This window comes from Trachymyrmex septentrionalis, unplaced genomic scaffold (genome assembly GCF_001594115.1).
Source record: "Trachymyrmex septentrionalis isolate Tsep2-gDNA-1 unplaced genomic scaffold, Tsep1.0 scaffold197, whole genome shotgun sequence".
Taxonomy (NCBI): domain Eukaryota; kingdom Metazoa; phylum Arthropoda; class Insecta; order Hymenoptera; family Formicidae; genus Trachymyrmex; species Trachymyrmex septentrionalis.
In genome coordinates this window covers 35,161-53,372 of record NW_017305146.1, presented here as the reverse complement: position 1 = coordinate 53,372, position 18,212 = coordinate 35,161, and the positions used below count along the sequence as shown (strand labels likewise).

General features: G+C 30.6%; 4 protein-coding genes and 2 pseudogenes across 7 annotated transcripts in view; 4 read left to right on the top strand and 2 right to left on the bottom strand.

Annotated features, from left to right (window-relative positions):
- Positions 1 to 38: 38 nt before the first annotated feature.
- Positions 39 to 2,060, bottom strand: LOC108747274 (ATP-dependent (S)-NAD(P)H-hydrate dehydratase). Of its 3 annotated transcripts, none has more exons than XM_018484657.1 (3): positions 1,966 to 2,060; positions 283 to 1,254; positions 39 to 117 (listed from the first exon to the last, which is right to left on the bottom strand). In XM_018484657.1, exons 2-3 carry the CDS (start codon positions 1,230 to 1,232, stop codon positions 69 to 71), a joined length of 999 nt encoding a protein of 332 aa, XP_018340159.1. In that variant the 5' UTR covers positions 1,233 to 1,254; positions 1,966 to 2,060; the 3' UTR covers positions 39 to 68. The 3 variants fall into 3 exon arrangements, with proteins under 3 accessions (XP_018340159.1, XP_018340158.1, XP_018340157.1); XM_018484656.1 differs by lacking the exon at positions 1,966 to 2,060 and adding an exon at positions 1,433 to 1,803; XM_018484655.1 differs by lacking the exon at positions 1,966 to 2,060 and having other exon boundaries at positions 283 to 1,301.
- A 263-nt stretch (positions 2,061 to 2,323) lies between these two features.
- The window catches only part of LOC108747297 (40S ribosomal protein S7), a 19,066-nt gene continuing 3,177 nt past the window's right edge, over positions 2,324 to 18,212 (top strand). The window contains exons 1-5 of the mRNA XM_018484692.1: positions 2,324 to 2,417; positions 2,632 to 2,802; positions 3,485 to 3,666; positions 3,939 to 4,089; positions 4,178 to 4,260. Of these exons, the coding sequence (XP_018340194.1) occupies positions 2,403 to 2,417; positions 2,632 to 2,802; positions 3,485 to 3,666; positions 3,939 to 4,089; positions 4,178 to 4,255 (597 nt within the window). The 5' untranslated portion in view covers positions 2,324 to 2,402 and the 3' untranslated portion in view covers positions 4,256 to 4,260. The remainder of the gene's footprint in view (positions 2,418 to 2,631; positions 2,803 to 3,484; positions 3,667 to 3,938; positions 4,090 to 4,177; positions 4,261 to 18,212) is intronic.
- LOC108747298 (immediate early response 3-interacting protein 1) lies at positions 4,767 to 5,670 on the top strand. 2 transcript variants are annotated; one of them, XR_001939234.1, is made up of 4 exons: positions 4,767 to 4,889; positions 5,146 to 5,247; positions 5,327 to 5,452; positions 5,614 to 5,670. XR_001939234.1 is itself a non-coding variant. In XM_018484693.1 (3 exons), the coding sequence occupies exons 1-3, from the start codon at positions 4,799 to 4,801 to the stop codon at positions 5,380 to 5,382; spliced, it is 249 nt and encodes an 82-aa protein (XP_018340195.1). In that variant the 5' UTR covers positions 4,767 to 4,798; the 3' UTR covers positions 5,383 to 5,486. The 2 variants fall into 2 exon arrangements, 1 of the variants encoding a protein (XP_018340195.1); XM_018484693.1 differs by lacking the exon at positions 5,614 to 5,670 and having other exon boundaries at positions 5,327 to 5,486.
- On the top strand, positions 14,328 to 16,841 carry LOC108747296 (lymphokine-activated killer T-cell-originated protein kinase). The gene is made up of 5 exons (XM_018484691.1): positions 14,328 to 14,559; positions 15,613 to 15,849; positions 15,922 to 16,218; positions 16,403 to 16,588; positions 16,687 to 16,841. The coding sequence occupies exons 1-5, from the start codon at positions 14,430 to 14,432 to the stop codon at positions 16,839 to 16,841; spliced, it is 1,005 nt and encodes a 334-aa protein (XP_018340193.1). The 5' UTR covers positions 14,328 to 14,429.
- Positions 16,993 to 17,917, bottom strand: LOC108747267 (annotated as a pseudogene).
- LOC108747266 overlaps positions 17,988 to 18,212 on the top strand; it is a 1,489-nt pseudogene continuing 1,264 nt past the window's right edge.

Below are 18,212 nucleotides of genomic sequence, written 5' to 3'. Positions count from 1 at the left end.
ATATATATTTCAATTTATGTAATATATTTACTAAAAAATTTTGTATATTGTATATAAATGTATACGCTTCAAGAATCAATGCTTCGAGTTCGACCTTTTCCAATAAACGAGGAAATTCTAAAATCCACAATAATATGAAATGGTAATATAATTATTGATACTCATCCGAATTATCTTTCACTTAATATTAATATGTAATAATATTGTATGAAATAAAAAAACGGTACTACATATAGAAACAATGCAATTAAAAGATAAGATTATGATGCATTTATGCATTACTTGTCGCAATGAGTTTCAAAGATCTTGTTAAAAATCGGCTGTATCTGTTCCAGCATATCCGAAGTCAACGTTGCCCTCTGTTTTATTTTAAAGGCTGACGCATTGGATTCTCGGATTAATCTTGATGCGGCATAACACGCTACTATTGAAGGAGACAAGGCACATTCGCTAGTTCCTGCAGAGATAGCCCACCACCAAAATACTGCTAATGAACCAGATAAGAGATCTCCTTGTCCACCACATCTCCTTCCAGAACCAGCCAATGCACACGATACAGTCTCAGTGCCTTTGTGACCATCTGCAATCACATCTTTTGCTCCCTTATATAAAATTACGACATTTTTCCCAAGAGTTTCCGCCACATGCTTCACGTCGGAAACTTTAACTACAGGAGTAGGTGGGATAGTTCTGTCCAGTACTGCTTTGATCAAACGACTGAACTCCATTGCGTTAGGTGTTAGGATAACTCCAGGATAATCCTTTATGATTTCTGGCTTCTGACAGACCAGAAACAAACCATCAGCGTCGATAATCAGTGGCTTCCTTGCCTCTCGGCAGATTGTTATCAATTCAATGATCGTTTTGAATATCTTCTCATCTCTGCCAAGCCCAGGTCCGATCAGAATAACATGCAGACGATCAAGCCAGGGTTTTATTTGTTTTATTGCATCCTGATGATCCAGAACTGGATGAACTATCGGCTCTGGACTGAATGACTTGATAGGAATGCTAGCGTCCTTTACACAAAATACATGAACAAGATCAGCGCCGGTTCTTAGTGCACTCATGGCTGCGAAATACGGTGCTCCCGTGTATTCGATGCTACCACCAAAGATTCCAATTCTGCCGTCTTGACCCTTGTACTTGGTATTGATCAAATTTGGTACCACCTTCCGTATTCCCTTCAACATACGTTCATCCATAGATGATGATGCAGACATCGTAGACATTGATACAAATCTGATATATTGCCTGTAGACAAAATTACACATAACAAATGCCATTTTTGAGGCAAGGAAAATTAGCTCTTAAAGAATATATACGAGTACATATCATTCGAAAACTAATCACAAATCTTTTACAAGAAAAAAAAACTGCAAGATTTACAAATCAAGTTATCTATATTATTCAAATTTTGGCTTGTTTTTACCTGTAATAACTGACAAAATTATTTCCTAATCTCTTCGCACAATGAAAGCTATCGAACAAGACGCACAAATGTCACCAAACGAAACTACTTATTATTCTTATATTATTACAATGAGTTTTCAATATATCTGTCAGAACAATCTGTTCTAATTAACTATTGATACTAAAATTGATAAATTCCGTTGCAAAAGGAGTAATCGTAAATAATATTGCGAGTCAAATGTAACTAGGAACGATTTTGATTACACATATCTTTGTTCTGTTCATCGGCCAATTAACATACAGATTTATTTCATTTACTAAAAAATTGACGAGTCAGATACGAAAATGCCGCGTCAACATAACCTCAAAATACAATAAGTTTCGCACGCATACTTTTATTATAATACTTATTATAAAATATGTTACATTAGTATACACAGTATGTTTTAATAACAATATTCTTTAAATTTAAACGTAATGTACAAAATAACGCTGGAAAAGTCGCAATTGATGGTTAAAATATATAATCTTTCCGTTGGATTAAATAATTACGAGTTGCAACTGGTTGCAACTGATTTTATTATAAATCAAAACAAATCAGATGATAAAAGATTTGCTTTTGCATTTTCTTCCACATAATCTCGACTACTTTGTAAGAAAAAAAGGAAACAATAATGAAGCAACAATGCTCTTGAAAACGCGAAATAATCGAGAATTTTTTTTCATAATTCTCTTTTTCATTTTTCCTAAAATAAAAGGTTAAGTCAGCTTAAGCCTGGATTGAGAATGAGACTCATAAATGAGAGATCAGACATCGACCAATCAAATGACGCCGATTTCAATCTGCTTCGTCCCGAGTGGTCGCACCTAACCTTTAATTTTCACAAAGTATTGCCGATACGAGCTTAAGCCTTTTCTGTTCTCTGTCGAACACGTTGTTCTAACCGCATCCTGGTAGAAACCAACGGGGCAGGAATTCCTTAGGAAGGATGAGTCTTGGCAAAGTATATTCTTTTACAAATTTCATTTTAAATTAATATAGCTTTAGAAATTTAAAGAATGTGCAAAATATTTATGATAAGTGTTTTTTTAAGCTTTGAAATATATGACAAATTTTCTTCTTGGAATCACACATGTCGTGCAATTATAGTGGGATTCTGATCAATTTCATGTTTTTTATGGATACAAATTAATTTTTCGATCTTAAAATCTTTCCAGATGTTGACGACGAATGCGAAGATAATTAAGAGTAACGGGGCCGAGCCCGATCAGTTCGAGGTTAGCGTTTCTCAAGCCCTCCTCGAATTGGAGATGAACAGCGATCTAAAATCGCAGTTAAGGGAACTCTACATCACGAAAGCGAAGGAAATTGAAACGAATAATAAGAAGGTGAAGTCTTGTTTCTTGCAATCTGCTTGTTATCTGAATCCATTCTTCAATATGTTTTAACAATTTTTTTGTTTATTTAAAATTTAAGCTTATTCTACAATGTGCTTTTTTGTTTTCTGTTTTTTGTTATTTTTTTCATCTTGTCTTTTTGCTTCTTATCCGGCTTTTTATTTTATATCGCTTGAGTTAAAAATTAATAAACTTCGAAACAAACAAATACATAATAAGAAATACAATTGTATATAAAACGGAGTTGCAAAGGAGAACAAGGTAAAAAACAAGAAACAGGAATCAAAGAGCACATTATAGAATATATGAATAATTTAACAGTCAAGTTTGTGTTATTTTTTATTTTCAATTAAAATATGAGTTTTTAAGTGGATTATTGTTTATCATATTCTTTTATTTGTAATTTTCAATCAATCAACTTCTTATAAAAATAAGTATTCATGAAATATGTTGATCAGAATTGAGAATCCAAAATTTGGAACTACGAATTGAATGATTGCTCTTGTATAGAACCACATTTTTCTTATGTTAATATTATTTTTTTAATGACTTTACATACTTGCAACTATATAAAAATCAATTAATTTTAGTAAAGCATTTACATTCTAACATCTTTTTGTATATAATATTCCTTCAAGAAACTATTTTGAGACAGACCTCTGTTTTCTTACAGTCTATTATTATATACGTACCTATGCCGAAGCTGAAAGCATTCCAGAAAATTCAGACACGACTGGTACGTGAGCTAGAGAAGAAGTTCTCTGGAAAGCATGTGATGTTCATCGGCGAGCGTAAAATCTTGCCCAAGCCGACGAGGAAAACGCGAACCAAGAACAAGCAGAAACGTCCTAGAAGGTAAGAAAATAAAAAAAACCTAGATGAAAATATAAGTATGTTTTGGTAAAATTAGAAATCTTTAACTGAACTATTATATGGTCCATGTTTTCTCTCTTTCTTTTCATTGAAGAGAAAAAAAGAGAGAAGAAGCTTCGCAAGAAGTTTGACTTCTTGTAAAAGGACATACTTCAGTTGAATAAAACAATTATATTTATATAGCATTAATGGAATTGTCATATGATATTACACATAACTATGTGATTAATATTCTATGATACATTTTCTTTCAGCCGTACGCTGACTTCGGTTTATGATGCGATATTGGAGGATTTAGTATATCCCGTAGAAATTGTTGGTAAGCGTATCAGAGTCAAACTCGATGGATCACAGCTTATTAAAGTTCATCTCGATAAAAACGAACAGACAAATATCGAGCATAAGGTAATCATATTCTCCTTTATTTTGCACAAAATATTAGTTTTATCGTTTGACAATAATTTGTTACATACTTTGATATATCTTTAAACAGGTCGACACCTTCGCTTCAGTTTACAAGCAGCTGACTGGACGGGACGTTACGTTCGAATTCCCTGAATCATATGTATGATAAATGTAAAAAAAATTAAAAGTATTTTAATCTACATTCTCATTTACATCTCTTTTTGTGTCTGCCTTTATTATTTAGTATGTTAGTTTTATATATGTTATTTCTATATATGTATAGAAATACTTTTTTAGTTTAGAGAGAAGAGGAGACTCAATGATATGAACATAGAAGATAGAAGGCAAGAAACCATTAAAATTTACTTGCAGAAAAATTAAGTTAATTGTATACTGCTGTGATATAACATTCTTCGTTTATATTGATTAATTAATTTGCAGTTTTATGTAATTTAAATAACATTTGAATAAATCAAATTTGTTAAAAAATAATTATAAATAATTAGATAAGATGATAAAATTGTTTTATCAACAATCTAAAAAAGAATATAATACAATTCATTAATAATTCAAAAATTATTTGTAAAGTTTGTAAAAAAGCAAAGAGAAAGAAGAAACACATGATGTAAAGTGCAGTAAGCGCGAACAGACCTTTCATAAGCAATATGTCGGTAATAGTCGGTAATGCTGGCATGACAATTCCAGCAACATGGCGTTCACGTTGTGGACACTCTTTGAGGCAACTCTGTTATGTTTGAATGCGATCTGTGTTCTAAACGAGGAAAGATTTCTCGCGAAAGGTAATTAAACACGCATTCATTATATTTATTTATTTAAATTAACTTATAATTGTACATCTTTTTAACGTAAAAAAATAGATTAGAATATTATAGGTTATAATTTTCAATTTTGAAGAATAAAGTTACTCTTCTCTAAATTTATTATGTTTATTATCAGTCAAGGATTAGTGCAAAAATTATTGCAGTTTATTAATTATTATGTTTTATAAATTATTACGCTATTACAGTTTATAAATTATTATACTTCATTTTACAGTTGGTTGGGCGTCATGGCAAAATGTACAAGGATTTGGAGAACCCCCAACAGCTAAGTCGCAAATATTAAATCTCATCAAGTCCATACGAACTGTGATGAGGGGTAATTATAATGAAAGCTTATGCCTATTTAATGTTGTGATTTTTGTACAACTTTTCTATGTAATATATTTAATTTTCAGTTCCTCTGATATTCTTCAATATCTTGACATTAGTTGTAAAGCTCGTACTTGGTTAATAAAGAAGAGATATAGGAAAGAATGTGCGTATGGAATGTGCTGTGTGCAAGTCTACTTGTTGAAAATAATGTGTGTATACAAGAGAATCATTAAATTATATTATTTTTACTTTTATGGTCAACTTTTATCTTATATATAATTTGAGTCATAATGTCAGTTTGCAAAAATTTGATTGAGATTTTTTGTATGAAATAAGCAATGTATAATATATGTATTTTTTTATATTTTAGATTAATTATTATAACACGATATTCTGTGATCCAAGCATAAAGGCCCATGTTATATTTAATTTATTGAGATTTTTAAATCTAAAACTGAGAGTACAATTATTCTTATGTAGGACAGATTATTTTTATCAAAATGTTTTAAATTAAAACATTCTTTTTTATCGCAGATATTATCGACTGTGCATATGCGATTTTAAGTTCGAGTATCGATATTTTCTATTAATTCACGAGAGACTACTAGTGTCAGCAAATTTGAAATCTGCATTATATCGTGGTGATGGCTCCCTTCAAGAGTGTATCGTAAAGTACACTAAAAGATTTTAAGGAGTGATTGCTCGCACAAATTTAAGAATAAAACTTTATATGACGATCTGTTGGCTTAATTTCAAAGATACAAGGGGTCAAAGTTGGAAAAAAATTAATTTTTTTCAAAAGAAATTTGACGATAATAGGGCAATAGGAGTCAGACGCGGTAGTGCGCAAATAATATAGATATAACAAAACTTTATTAAAATAACGCGCTTACATGTTTTGGCTCATTTTTGAGAGACTCCTCTTCAGAAAAGGATAAATCACCCTTATAAGTACAATATATATACGTAATAACAATAATGGCCCGTATTCAGAACGCGCTTATAATAGAATGCGTTTACTATAGAATTTTAGAGATAAAAGCGCGCTTTTATCCACAAAAGCACGTTCTAAATACGGGCTCTATAGCATGTGTATAATCTGTGTAAATTATAGCAAGTTAGCGCGCTACATCGATGTAAGCGCGTTCTGAATACAGGCTATAAAACGAACTACTGATGGCGACGGTGAGGGTAGATAAAATGAGAGGCAGATAAATGGACGAACGTTCTTTCTTTATTCACTAAGCCTGATTGATTGGAGTAGTACCACTGAATCAACAACCAAACAGGCTTAGTAAACAGAGAAAGAATGTTCATCCATTTATCTGCTTCTCACTCTACTTATGTTTCTAACCCCATCACCGTCATTGGTAGTCCATTTTATCCCTGTATTCGTTTACGCAGCGGTTAGCGCAGGTAGTCGATTGAGTATCTTGAAATAAAATGAAAATTACAAAAGTGAGCAAATTTACTAGATATTGATCAATTAAATTGTGAATATTCTAGTAAATTTGCTTGTTTTTGTAATTTTTACTTTATTTCGAGATACACAATCGACTCCAAGAAGTATTACTTTATCCTTGTTGGTCACCGAGTGTTAAACAAGGATTAAATAATATTTTCTGCGCTAACCGCTGCGTAAACAAATGCACTTATAGGGTGCATTCGTTTATGCAGTGGACATCTCTCCTCTGCTTTCTTGGAATTGATTCTGTATCTTGAAACGAGATGAAAATTACAAAAGTGAACGAATTTACTAGAATACTGATAATTTCATTAGCAACACCTAGTAAATTTGCTCACTTTTGTAATTTTCACTTCGTTTCAAGATACAGAATTGATCCCCTTATATGTTGGTTACATGATCCAAATTTACCGAATGGATCTCTGCATGAATAGCTGCTCGTATACCATATTGGATCGTATTTTCCAATAGAAAATCTGGAAAAGCTGAGCTGATTGAAAATTAAGGCCCAGTTTCTTCTAAATTTTGCAAAATCAGTGGTAAACACGAATTCTCGTTTTTTTTTTTGCACAACTTGGGAAATCATCGCTACATCAATTTTTGCGCGTGCAATTTGTCAGTGCAATTATCGTGCAATCAATCCATAAAATCGAGAATGACCATAAGCTTCCTAATGCAAGAAACTTTCTCCTCTTTATTAATATTTTTTCATGTGCTTTTAAATGCGTATATTTTATTGACTTCTTTTCTGATCATACCAAAAATAGCGAAGATATCTGCATAAACTACTAGAGATTTAAAATTTTCGAATTTATTTTTATTTTCTCATAGTCAATATATTTTATTTACAGCCAACATACCTAAAGATATTTCACGAGTAAATACTCAATTATAATTAAATATAAAGTATACGATTCTGAAATTGCATTTTAATTCGGAATTTTAATTCGGAAGAAATAAATTTAATATTTGTAAAGTCAATCTCCATTTTTGAAATTTAAGGGAAATTTAGAAAGTTTCTCAAAGTAAATTTTTTATTAATTTTTTTTAATACACACATACACACGCGCGCGCGCGCACGCACAGACGCACACACACACACTAGACTGATAAGCAAACAAAATTTAGCAAGGTTCTAAGCGTTCCATTGGATTATTACTTCCCTCAAATTATCTGTTCATTCAGAACAAGATCCAGTTGAAATTTTCCCGGGACCTCCTATAGGACCTTTAAAAGTTTCATTTAATGGGTTTATAAAAAACTAGTTTTTAAGGATAGACAAATTTTCTTATGAGTGCTAAAGTATATTGTTTGCTAAAGTATATCGTGATTTTGACATCCTTAAATGAAATGCCTCAATTCGATAATAAAAAACTCTATTAGAAAAAGAAATGAGTACATAATACAAAAAAATATATAATTTAATTAATCGAAATAAACTACATATACCAAATAAGGACAAAAATAGGAATGGAATTTTAATGGAATTATAATTGGTGATTCAAATAACTTATACATTATCGAAAATTTTGATAATATTGTACATTAAGTATGAATTATTTGGATCACCAATTATGATTTCATTGAAATTTCATTTCTATTTTCGTCTTTATTTGATATATGTTTATTTCAATTAATTAAATCATATTTTTTTGTATTATGTACTTTATTTCACTTTCTATTATAAAGAGTTTTTCCAATAAAGAGTTTTTTTATTGTCAAATTGAGGCATTCGATTTGAGGATATCAAAACCACAAAGTGATATACTTTAGATTTAACAAAAAATGTTTCCTTAAAAACATTTTATAATCCAATTAAATGCAACTTTTAAAGGCCTTGTAGAAGGTCAGAAAAATTCCAACTAGATCTTATTTTCAGTAAACAGACTTACAATTTGAAAGGAGTAACGACCCATTTGAACGCTTGGAACCTTGCTAAACTCGACTTTGATCTCGAAATTTGGTCATTTTTTTAATTGGGCTGCATTTCTTAAGACATACTCGTACGTAACCCGCAGAAATTCAAAATTCGCGATCCTTTGTGAACAGACCTCGTATAAAGTATTGATGTAACTAAATTTAAATAGCATGAATATAATTTAAAGAATGTCGAAAAGATAAATTTTGGAGAAAACTTTTATAGCATTTTTTAAACGTTTTTTAACGTGCGGTTTAGAAATTTCTATTTTTAGAAATTTATACGACATTCATCATTCTTCTTAATAATATAAATATTAATATAACAGATGTTCGTCACAAATTACGTAACGTTTGCGAAATTTTGATAAAGAACTCGAAACAACTGTTAGTTGTATCACGGAAATACTTGAAAGCACAAATACGACAATATTTATCTTAAGGCCGAATAATGAACAAAGATATACATGGGAGAATATATCTAAAAAATCTTGTGATCAATGGTGTACAGATAAATATATTCCTTATTTCGCGGTTTGCAGCGTGCATGTGTTTTCATATTTATGAATGCGAAAGAGAGAGTGGTATGAGTAAAATGATATTGTAGCTAATGGCAAACAGTCTGTTTTTTATCTACCCTTAAGTCCATCTTGAATATTCAGTTTTACAGATATCTTATGATTCACCCCTAAACGGATTCGTGAGTCATTGACACTCACATTTCTTTCATCCCCATCACGCATATTTTTGATATTCGAAAATGTCACGTTATTGATTAAAATTTATCGAAATCTCCACCTCTTTTATTGTAGTGAAGATCCCTCTAGCTCTGATCGAGTTAATCTATTTTCATAAGCTGCTAGTAACATATCTCCGACTTAGTCCATATAAGCTTGCTTGCATTATCGTTGAATAAAGTTCGGTCAGAAAACAGTTGTCGAACCTTTTTAATACCTTATATATTACGGTGCTATCACACCTTGCAGGAAAAGTTGACTATCACGTGGTCATAGGTCACGCGTGCGCGCGCGCGTGTGTGTGTGCGTGCGTGTATGCATGTATGTATGTAGTAAATGCATACATGTGACCTGTGACCACTTGTGAGTCAATATTTCCAACTTTTCCCGCAAGGCGTGATGGCACCAAAATCACATTTGTCGAATTTCCCATAGGTTTTCGTGGTCTCGTTTGTGAGTATAGTACGCGAAATAGAAAAGTTATTTTGTAATTTATTTTAAGGTACCCATAATTGCGAATTACTTTATCACGTATCTGGTATATCGTCGTCTAAATACATAAAACGAATAACACTACGATGAAGTTAAGAACCAAGAGACGAAAGTTGAGGAACGAAAAGATTAAGGGACAGAGATTGTACTATAATAACATACCTTATCTGGAATACGTCACAAAGATGTTCTCAGAATGTCCAAAGGACACAGGTCCTCAGGACGTCCTCTGTTGTGTGGAGTTGTTAACGAATGGTCATCATTTTAGGTAAGTCCTCTTATATATATTGGGTGGTCCGGAAAGTCCGTGCGGATTTTTTCATTGATTTTTCAAAAGTTTTTTTATTTGTTGCGAAATTTTCGTTACGATTATATCATTCGCTAGAGCAAAGTTTCAGCTTTAAGAATCTGTTTTTTAAATTGCGATATGATGATTTTTATCGGAGTTATGAGCAATCGAAATCAGAATGCTTCTTTATTTAACTCGCGAATAACTCAGAAACAAAAAATTATAGGAACATTTTTAAAAAATGATTTTGTAGGGAAAGCTTTAAGTTTTCACGATGGGTAGTCGAAAATTTTCGTAAATTTTTTTTGGGCACGTGAGAGACCCCCAAAGTGAAAAGAAAATTTTTTATCTTTTTCAGCTCGTAGTTTTTGGTATGTAAAAATTATCAAACTCATATAAACTTAAAAAATGTGGTAAGCTTTTAAAAATAGAGATTTCAAGCTTTAAAACCCTTTTTTTAAATTTAAATTTCGTTCATTTTTGACGAAGGTATCGTATATACAATTTTTCATTGTAAAATCCGCACGGACTTTCCGGACCACCCAATATGAATCGAAAATAAATTTAGGATAGTACGCAAAACAAAACTCGAGAAGTTCGACCCAGGAACAAAACCAGAAGCAAACACTGTACATTTTGTTTCACGCCCGATGCAAAATGGAAGTAAATGATTAAGGTTTTGTTCTGAGAATCGAAAATATAAATATATCGAAAAGAATTTTATTTTCACCTCTAGTGTGAAATTAAATGCGTCAGCAACGAAACATTTAATTTTGTCACAAGCCACATATCATTAGGTGCGTTCGGCAATGTAAATTTGAGATGCGAGCTAGCAGATGGCGAGTTTGATCACGTGATCTTCTTAATTGAAAATTTCTTTCGCTTTACTAAAAATATATCTTACTTTTAAGAAAACACGCCTTGCGTATGCTACATTCATGTGCAACGATCTATTTTTAATATATAAAACTATTATCAGTTTCTATTAAAGCAAAAAAAATTTTCAATTAATAGGATATTTTTTATTTATTCGTAAAAATAAACAATTTCATTTTATAGTCTAATCATAAAGGACAGTTTGCAGCTCTGTAGATATCAATTGATACTATTGAGATATAGAAATCAAGAAAATTGATGATTTCGTCAAATTGACGAATATCAAGCGTCAATTTTGATCACGTGACCTGTTTTGATGCTGAAAATGAGCTTCGTAAGTGAAAACCCAGCCTTAGAAGTTCGGAATTTCCTATAATTAATCTTGTATTTAGATGGCATTAGGCGGAAAAAATTAGTTTGCTCTCTCTCTCTTTCTCCCTCCCTCCCTTTCCCTCCCCCTCTCCCCCTTCCGATTGCAAGTAAATTCCAGCACTGTTTTGAAAAATACCTATGAAAATTGTAGCTATTTGAAACGCTTTGTTATTTGACAGTCATTTGTTCCAGTCGATGTCGGTGTTTTTGTAAAAATGGAAAAAATCGAATATCGCGCCGTGATTAAATTCTTGTATTTAAAAGGCAATACGCCTGCGAAAATTAAAGCCGAGTTGAATGCTGTTTACGGAGACTCTGCCCTATCATTTGCTACCGTGAAAAGATGGGCAGTTGAATTTAAACGTGGTCGTACTAGCTTGGCTGATGATGAGCATTCAGGCCGGCCAATAACTGCGACCACCACCGATAACATTGAAAAATTCATCAAATGGTACTGGACGACTGTCGAAGTTAGAGAGATAGCAGAGGCTATGGGTATATCGATAGAACGTGTTTGTCATATATTGACTGAAGAATTAAACATGCGTAAGTTAACCATGCGTTGGGTGCCGCGTTTGCTCACTGTGGACCTAAAACGCATTTGAATGAACATTTCTAAGGCTTTGTTGGAGCGATTTAAGCAAAACAAATCAGATTTTTTACATCGATTAGTAACTGTTGATGAAATTTGGATCCACTACTTCACTCCTGAGACGGAGAAACGGTCAAAACAGTGGAAGGGTGAACCAGCTCTAAAGATGAAGACGGTTTCATCAGCAGGCAAGGTGATGGCAACTGTTTTTTGGGATAGTCATGGAATTGTGTTCATCAACTATCTCAAAAAAGAAACAATAACGAGAGTGTATTACGCATCATTAATTGACAAGGTGAAGGCAGAAATTATGAAAAAAAACGGCCACATTTTATGAAAAATAAAGTGCTGTTCCATCAAGATAATGCACCACCTCACACTTCGACAGTTGCCATGGCAAAAATGAATTGCAGTTTGAATTGATTGACTACCCCTATTCATCAGATCTGGCCCCCAGCAACTTTTTCCTATTTCCTATTTCCTTCAAAGTTTGGCTCAGAGGACAGAGATTTTCATCGTACAAACAGGTCATCACATCTGTAGAAACCTATTTTGCAGAGCAAGATGTCAACTATTATTTGAATGGGTTAAAGGAGTGGAAGCATCGCTGGGAAGTGTATTGAATTAAAAGGAGACTATATTGAAAAATATAACTGAATTTAATCTAAAAAAAATACTTGTTTTTATGTTAGGCTAAAAAAAAAATACAAAAGATACAAAAAAAGATATAAAAGCAATATACAATATATATGAAGAAGCAAGCAATGTATAAGTATTCAAAAGTAAAATATTGAAAAATTAAAGATAAAAATAAAATTAAAATTACATGACATGAAAGAATTAATGTATTCTTATCATAACTGTTAACATTATTATTGTATTTTTAATATTATAATATGAATTAAATATTAGTAGTAATTTTTAATATTATATTTCTACATTTTAACATTTTCAAACTTTTTGATACATTGCTTTATAGATATATTTGGAATGATAAGAAAAAAATCTATTTGGTATATGAAACAATAATAACAAGTACAAAAAAGAATGTCCTATTTGAATCACACTATCGCTTCAAAATGATTGACATATCGACTTCTAATGTTCTTTTCAAACCTCACAAAATAAGTCGCAAATTCTGGAATACTTTGTCAAATCAATAATAATAATTCATATATTTACAATACACATATAATCACAATTATAATCAGCATGATATAATCTACTTCAAACAGCCAAAAAAACTTTCTATTATTTGACGCATTAAAACTGAAAAATTTGAACAGTATAAACTACAGAAATAAAAACTTACCAAATACATTCTGTATTCCTTATTAGTTGAAATTTTCTTGTTAAAATTTAGTACATTCGATATCATATTTAATAGAAACAAACTTTTGCCCAAATGAGAGGCTAAGTGATATTGCTACTGATATTTTGCTTCTTCCGTTTCAATTTGCGACTAACAATGTCTGATGTATAAAATAATTGTAGCATTTTCATATTAGAATTTGTTAAGTTTGGTAAACGACTATTATCAGGTGCTTTTCATTTAATCTAAAAATTAATATGATCAAACACTTGGAATTAATATAGTATAAATAAACACATTTTACACCATACTGTATCTTACATCATACGGTTTGCGCGGTTCCTATGGTTATCTAGGGTTACGTTCCAAAACTTCCTGCGAAGATTTTACTCTATATACTATATATAGTATATGTTACGTGTATTATATATTTCGAGTAAATTTCCTCAGAGAGGAAGTTTTGGAATGTAGCTCTAATTATGATTTTTGCAAATTGTGATGCGATAGCCAATAAGCTTACAGCTCCTAATGTGTTCATTGGTTACGGTCTTATTTTGCTGTGCGATAAACGTTTCCGCGGCTAGTGTGCAGAGCCGTTAGGGTGCGATTACATGAAGCGCGATACGCGGTACAGTAAAGGAATATAATATTGAACTTACACACCAGAGCTTTGATTGGACTGCTCGTTATTCTCTGTTGCCTGTGCCTATTGTATTTAAGTCTTAAAAGCTTAAATGACAAACTCACAATAGTATGATTTTTTTAGAATATATTAACTTATTTTTATGCACACTTTATCGATACTCTTATTTTTTTAACGGATCTATTTAATAATTGCGTTTAAATCAATTAAGTTTACTGTTATTTTCATTATTTTTCCGGTAGATCTAAAGCAGTATCCTGATTGGCTCATCGGCTTAAGTATGTATATTTTAAGGTTACTATTATAGAAATTTTATGTGCGGCAGCCTTAAGAGCACGGTGTAAACGTAGTCATTGGCTGCCAAGGACTTGCGCAGTTTCCATAAGATTCAAATTGTTTGAAAGCCAACGATTTTTGAAGCGTCTGTTTTGTGATCCATTTTCATTTCCGTTGTCGTTCTCTCAATTTTATTCGTAATTTTTGACAGTGACATGGCTGAGTACACTGGCTTTAGTACACCACCGCCAAGAATGAATGTGAGGATAATAAACAAAGCCGAATTAAATACTCCCATAAAAATACCAGCTTCACCTTTGCTGCAAAAAATAGGCTCTGGCACTGGTATGTATAATGTATCTCACATGTATCTTTGTCATATTTACTTAAGTTCTACTTAATATACTCCAAGATCTTTTCTCTGGAAAAAAATTTTATTCGAAATATAGTACATGTAACGTACTATATTATATCGAGTAAAAGTTTATTTGAAGAATTTTTTGAATGTAGCTCTTTAGACATTCTGATTTTATTTATTTGGCAAATTGTAAAATCTACTTTAATAAAATATGTGCTTTTTGTGTCCTGTTTCTTACATTTTGCTATTTTTATTGTTTATTTTTTTCTTTTTATCCCATTTTTGTTTTCTATTGCACAAGATAAAAGTTAATGAACTTTGAAAGAAACAAGGTGAGACAATTGTCTGTAAAAAGGAAAAAAATCAAGGAACAAGAAACAAAAAGTACATTATAGAATAGATTTCAATGCAATAATTAAATGAGTTTTCTTTTCAATGAACAAAATTAAAATGTGAATAGCAGAAGAAAATTCATCCTTGAGTTTATTTTTAAAGCAGTGTTAATAATGAAAATTAATTTTGATTTTATTTAAGAATATTATACATTTCTTAAGAATTTATCTTCCTTATTTAAGCAGATAATTTTGAATAAAAATATAAATAATTATATTGTTTTTTTGAAAATAAATAGCTGTTGTATTTATATCTATAAAGTTTTTTCTTTCTGTTTAATAAAATTTCCTGTTTTAGATCCAAAAATATCTGATTATTGTATATAATTATATTTACTTTTCTATTTATCATTCAAATGATAAAAGGAATAAAAAATATTTAGATTTGGACCAAGTTGTGATTAATTTAACCAAGGTTTGACTTAGTATGTGATTAACTTATTATTTAAAACTTGTATTATTTTGCTAAAATAGAGTTATTGTTCTTTATGATTTATATATAAAAAAAAAAGATTAGGGATGATGAAAGAGAGAGAAATTATATAATAATTTTTAATGCTTTATTGTATTGCTATAATTTTAATTTTATTATTTACTATGCTTGAATCTACATTTTATCTTGTATTTTATTTCCATGCCTTCTATCAGGAATTGGGGTATACATGTTTGAAAGATCGTCCAAAGTAGGCTCTGAACCATGCTCTCCATGGGCAGTAAAGAAATGGCTGAGAGGAAAAAGCAGTGAGAGCAATGATAAAAAACTCCAATTAGAAGCTGACGTCCTACGACAATTGAATCACCCCAACATCATTGGTTTCAGAGCATTCACCAAAGGAGCAGATGGAAAGTCTTGTTTGGCTATGGAAGCATTGGATATGTCACTTGGTATTTATAGAGCTAACTAAACTATTTGAACATTTTAAAGATGTTTGTATTAATATTAACATGGTAAATCAGGTGACAAAATTGAGGAGAGACGGGAAATCTTAAAAAATGAACCATTCCCAGCCAAGAACATTTTGAAAGTCGGTTTTGAAATTGCAAAAGGTCTCGAGTATCTACATCACACTGCATACATATTACATGGAGATATAAAAAGTTGGAACATTTTGGTGTCCAATGATTTCAATACAATTAAACTGTGTGACTTTGGAAATTCATTACCCTTGACAAAATCTTTAAACATAGACACGTCAAAAGGCAATTTTTCTTATCTTGGGACAACATGTTGGAATCCTCCTGAAATTATATCAGGTACGTTTGCTTGTTTATGTGTTATAATTTTTAAATTTACATAAAAATTACATAAAAATTGTGATGTATCGTATATTTATAATTCATAATTTTTTACATTACTTCACAAATCTTACTTCTACATTTGTTTGATTTATGATATTCGCGTCTGATTTTTTAAAAAATTTTTAAATTTTTCTTGCAGAAGATGAACCAGTGACGAGTGCTGCTGACATTTGGACATATGGTCTTGTCCTTTGGGAAATGATAGCTTTATCGGCACCTCACCAACAAGATTTTAATGAAAATGAATCTTCCGATAGCTGCACTACATCTAAAGAAAATAATCAGCTTGATGAATCTGATGTTAGTATAAACGAAAATAAATATGGTAAGTAGCAATTTGAAATATACCTGTTAATTATAATGTTATTTTAAGTTAAATTAGTAGAAATTAAATTAATAAAATAAAAATCTTATTTTATATAGGTACACGTCCACCTCTACCTGCTATTGACTTCAGTGAAGATTATCATAACATATTAGAAATATTTTTTGTATGTACCACAAATTACAAATTGAGACCCAGCGCAAAAGCACTAGTAAAGTACTATAAAAATTATTTAGATATTAAAAAAAAATAATTGTAGTTATAATTATGTAAATTCATCACACACACGTGTGTGTGTGTGCGCGCGTGTGTGTGTGTGTGTGTGTATAATCATCAACATTAAAGTATTTTAAAATAAAGTATATTCAGAAGGTATTTTATAAGATTATATTTCTGAAACAGTTCTAAAATGATGTGACAATAAATAAAAGACATGTTATCACTATTATACTTATGATAATAGCATTTTTGATTTTCCGTTATAAGATAATATACTCATTATGATATCATCCTATCAAAAATAACTGAGCATTTATAATATCTTTCTATATCTGTGACTTCTCTGTTCTGACTTTCTGAGTTGAACATATTCACCATCGATGTTATCCGTGGTTTTATTAGCAAAATATTCTTGTTCCCCGCGAGAAAAAGATTCTAAATGTATATATGTATAAATATTTTCTAAGTTTACGTTTAGTAATGCTACATAATTCATAAGATATAATTTTGTTACCAATAGCTTGCACTCACCTGTTTTTCGACTAGAAATGCTATTTCTGTAAACCTCTGATTTCTGTGACAGATTTTTCCAATTTTGGAATATCATTATGCCTGTTATATCTCATAATTGTTTCCTAGCTATCTTACTATCTTCTAAAATCTACATATAATTAATCAGGTATTTGATACGAATAAAAAAATTTATGCGCTAATAATTTATCGCCTTACTATTCAATAAATAGTTTAATTAATAATGAATAATGTATATATGTATTATATTATAAAGAATTTTTTAATTAGTCTATAATTTAAATTTATAATAATTATAACAAAATAATATTAAAGATTTATAAATATAAATGTTATGAGAATATATGTATCTTGATTTCTTGTAAATACATACATAGTGAACGTTGGTGCTGTAAGAATAAAAGGCATTTATCATGGTATTTCAATGACGAGGCATTGTAATCGTGCATAATATCAGAAAATATTTGCAGCATAGTTGTATATTGCAACGTTCTAATTCTCATGTACATGGTATACAGGTTCATCTTACACTATAGTAAAATTGTTAATGGCAATGATACCTTTTTTCAAAAGATACATAAGTGAAACTAATAAATAAGAAACAAATATATATTAATACACATCTAAATTGAATATATTGCATGGATAAATGCAGTAGATTTAAATAAAATAAATAAATAATCACGAGACCAGAATTTGTGCAAGTTTTGGCAAAGTTGTTAATTCTCATTGATAAACATATTTAACTATAGCAAATTTTATGTGTATTAGACAATTTTTTATTCTAATTATTAATTATATAATAACAATTATATAATTATTTTATTATTATAATTACGTATGCTGTATACCAATATTACGACAGAAATATTGT

What these genes read in the sequence shown, in the direction of transcription:
- LOC108747274 (XM_018484655.1), bottom strand. Translation starts at nt 1,286, where the DNA reads ATGGCATTTGTTATGTGTAATTTTGTCTACAGGCAATATATCAGATTT. An exon ending in TTTGAAACTCATTGCGACAA is followed by an intron (nt 118 to 282) that starts GTAATGCATAAA and finishes TGTGGATTTTAG; the next exon opens with AATTTCCTCGTTTATTGGAA.
- LOC108747298 (XM_018484693.1), top strand. Translation starts at nt 4,799, where the DNA reads ATGGCGTTCACGTTGTGGACACTCTTTGAGGCAACTCTGTTATGTTTG. An exon ending in GGAAAGATTTCTCGCGAAAG is followed by an intron (nt 4,890 to 5,145) that starts GTAATTAAACAC and finishes TTCATTTTACAG; the next exon opens with TTGGTTGGGCGTCATGGCAA. An exon ending in CATACGAACTGTGATGAGGG is followed by an intron (nt 5,248 to 5,326) that starts GTAATTATAATG and finishes TTTAATTTTCAG; the next exon opens with TTCCTCTGATATTCTTCAAT.
- LOC108747296 (XM_018484691.1), top strand. Translation starts at nt 14,430, where the DNA reads ATGGCTGAGTACACTGGCTTTAGTACACCACCGCCAAGAATGAATGTG. An exon ending in AAAAATAGGCTCTGGCACTG is followed by an intron (nt 14,560 to 15,612) that starts GTATGTATAATG and finishes GCCTTCTATCAG; the next exon opens with GAATTGGGGTATACATGTTT. An exon ending in TCCTCCTGAAATTATATCAG is followed by an intron (nt 16,219 to 16,402) that starts GTACGTTTGCTT and finishes TTTTTCTTGCAG; the next exon opens with AAGATGAACCAGTGACGAGT.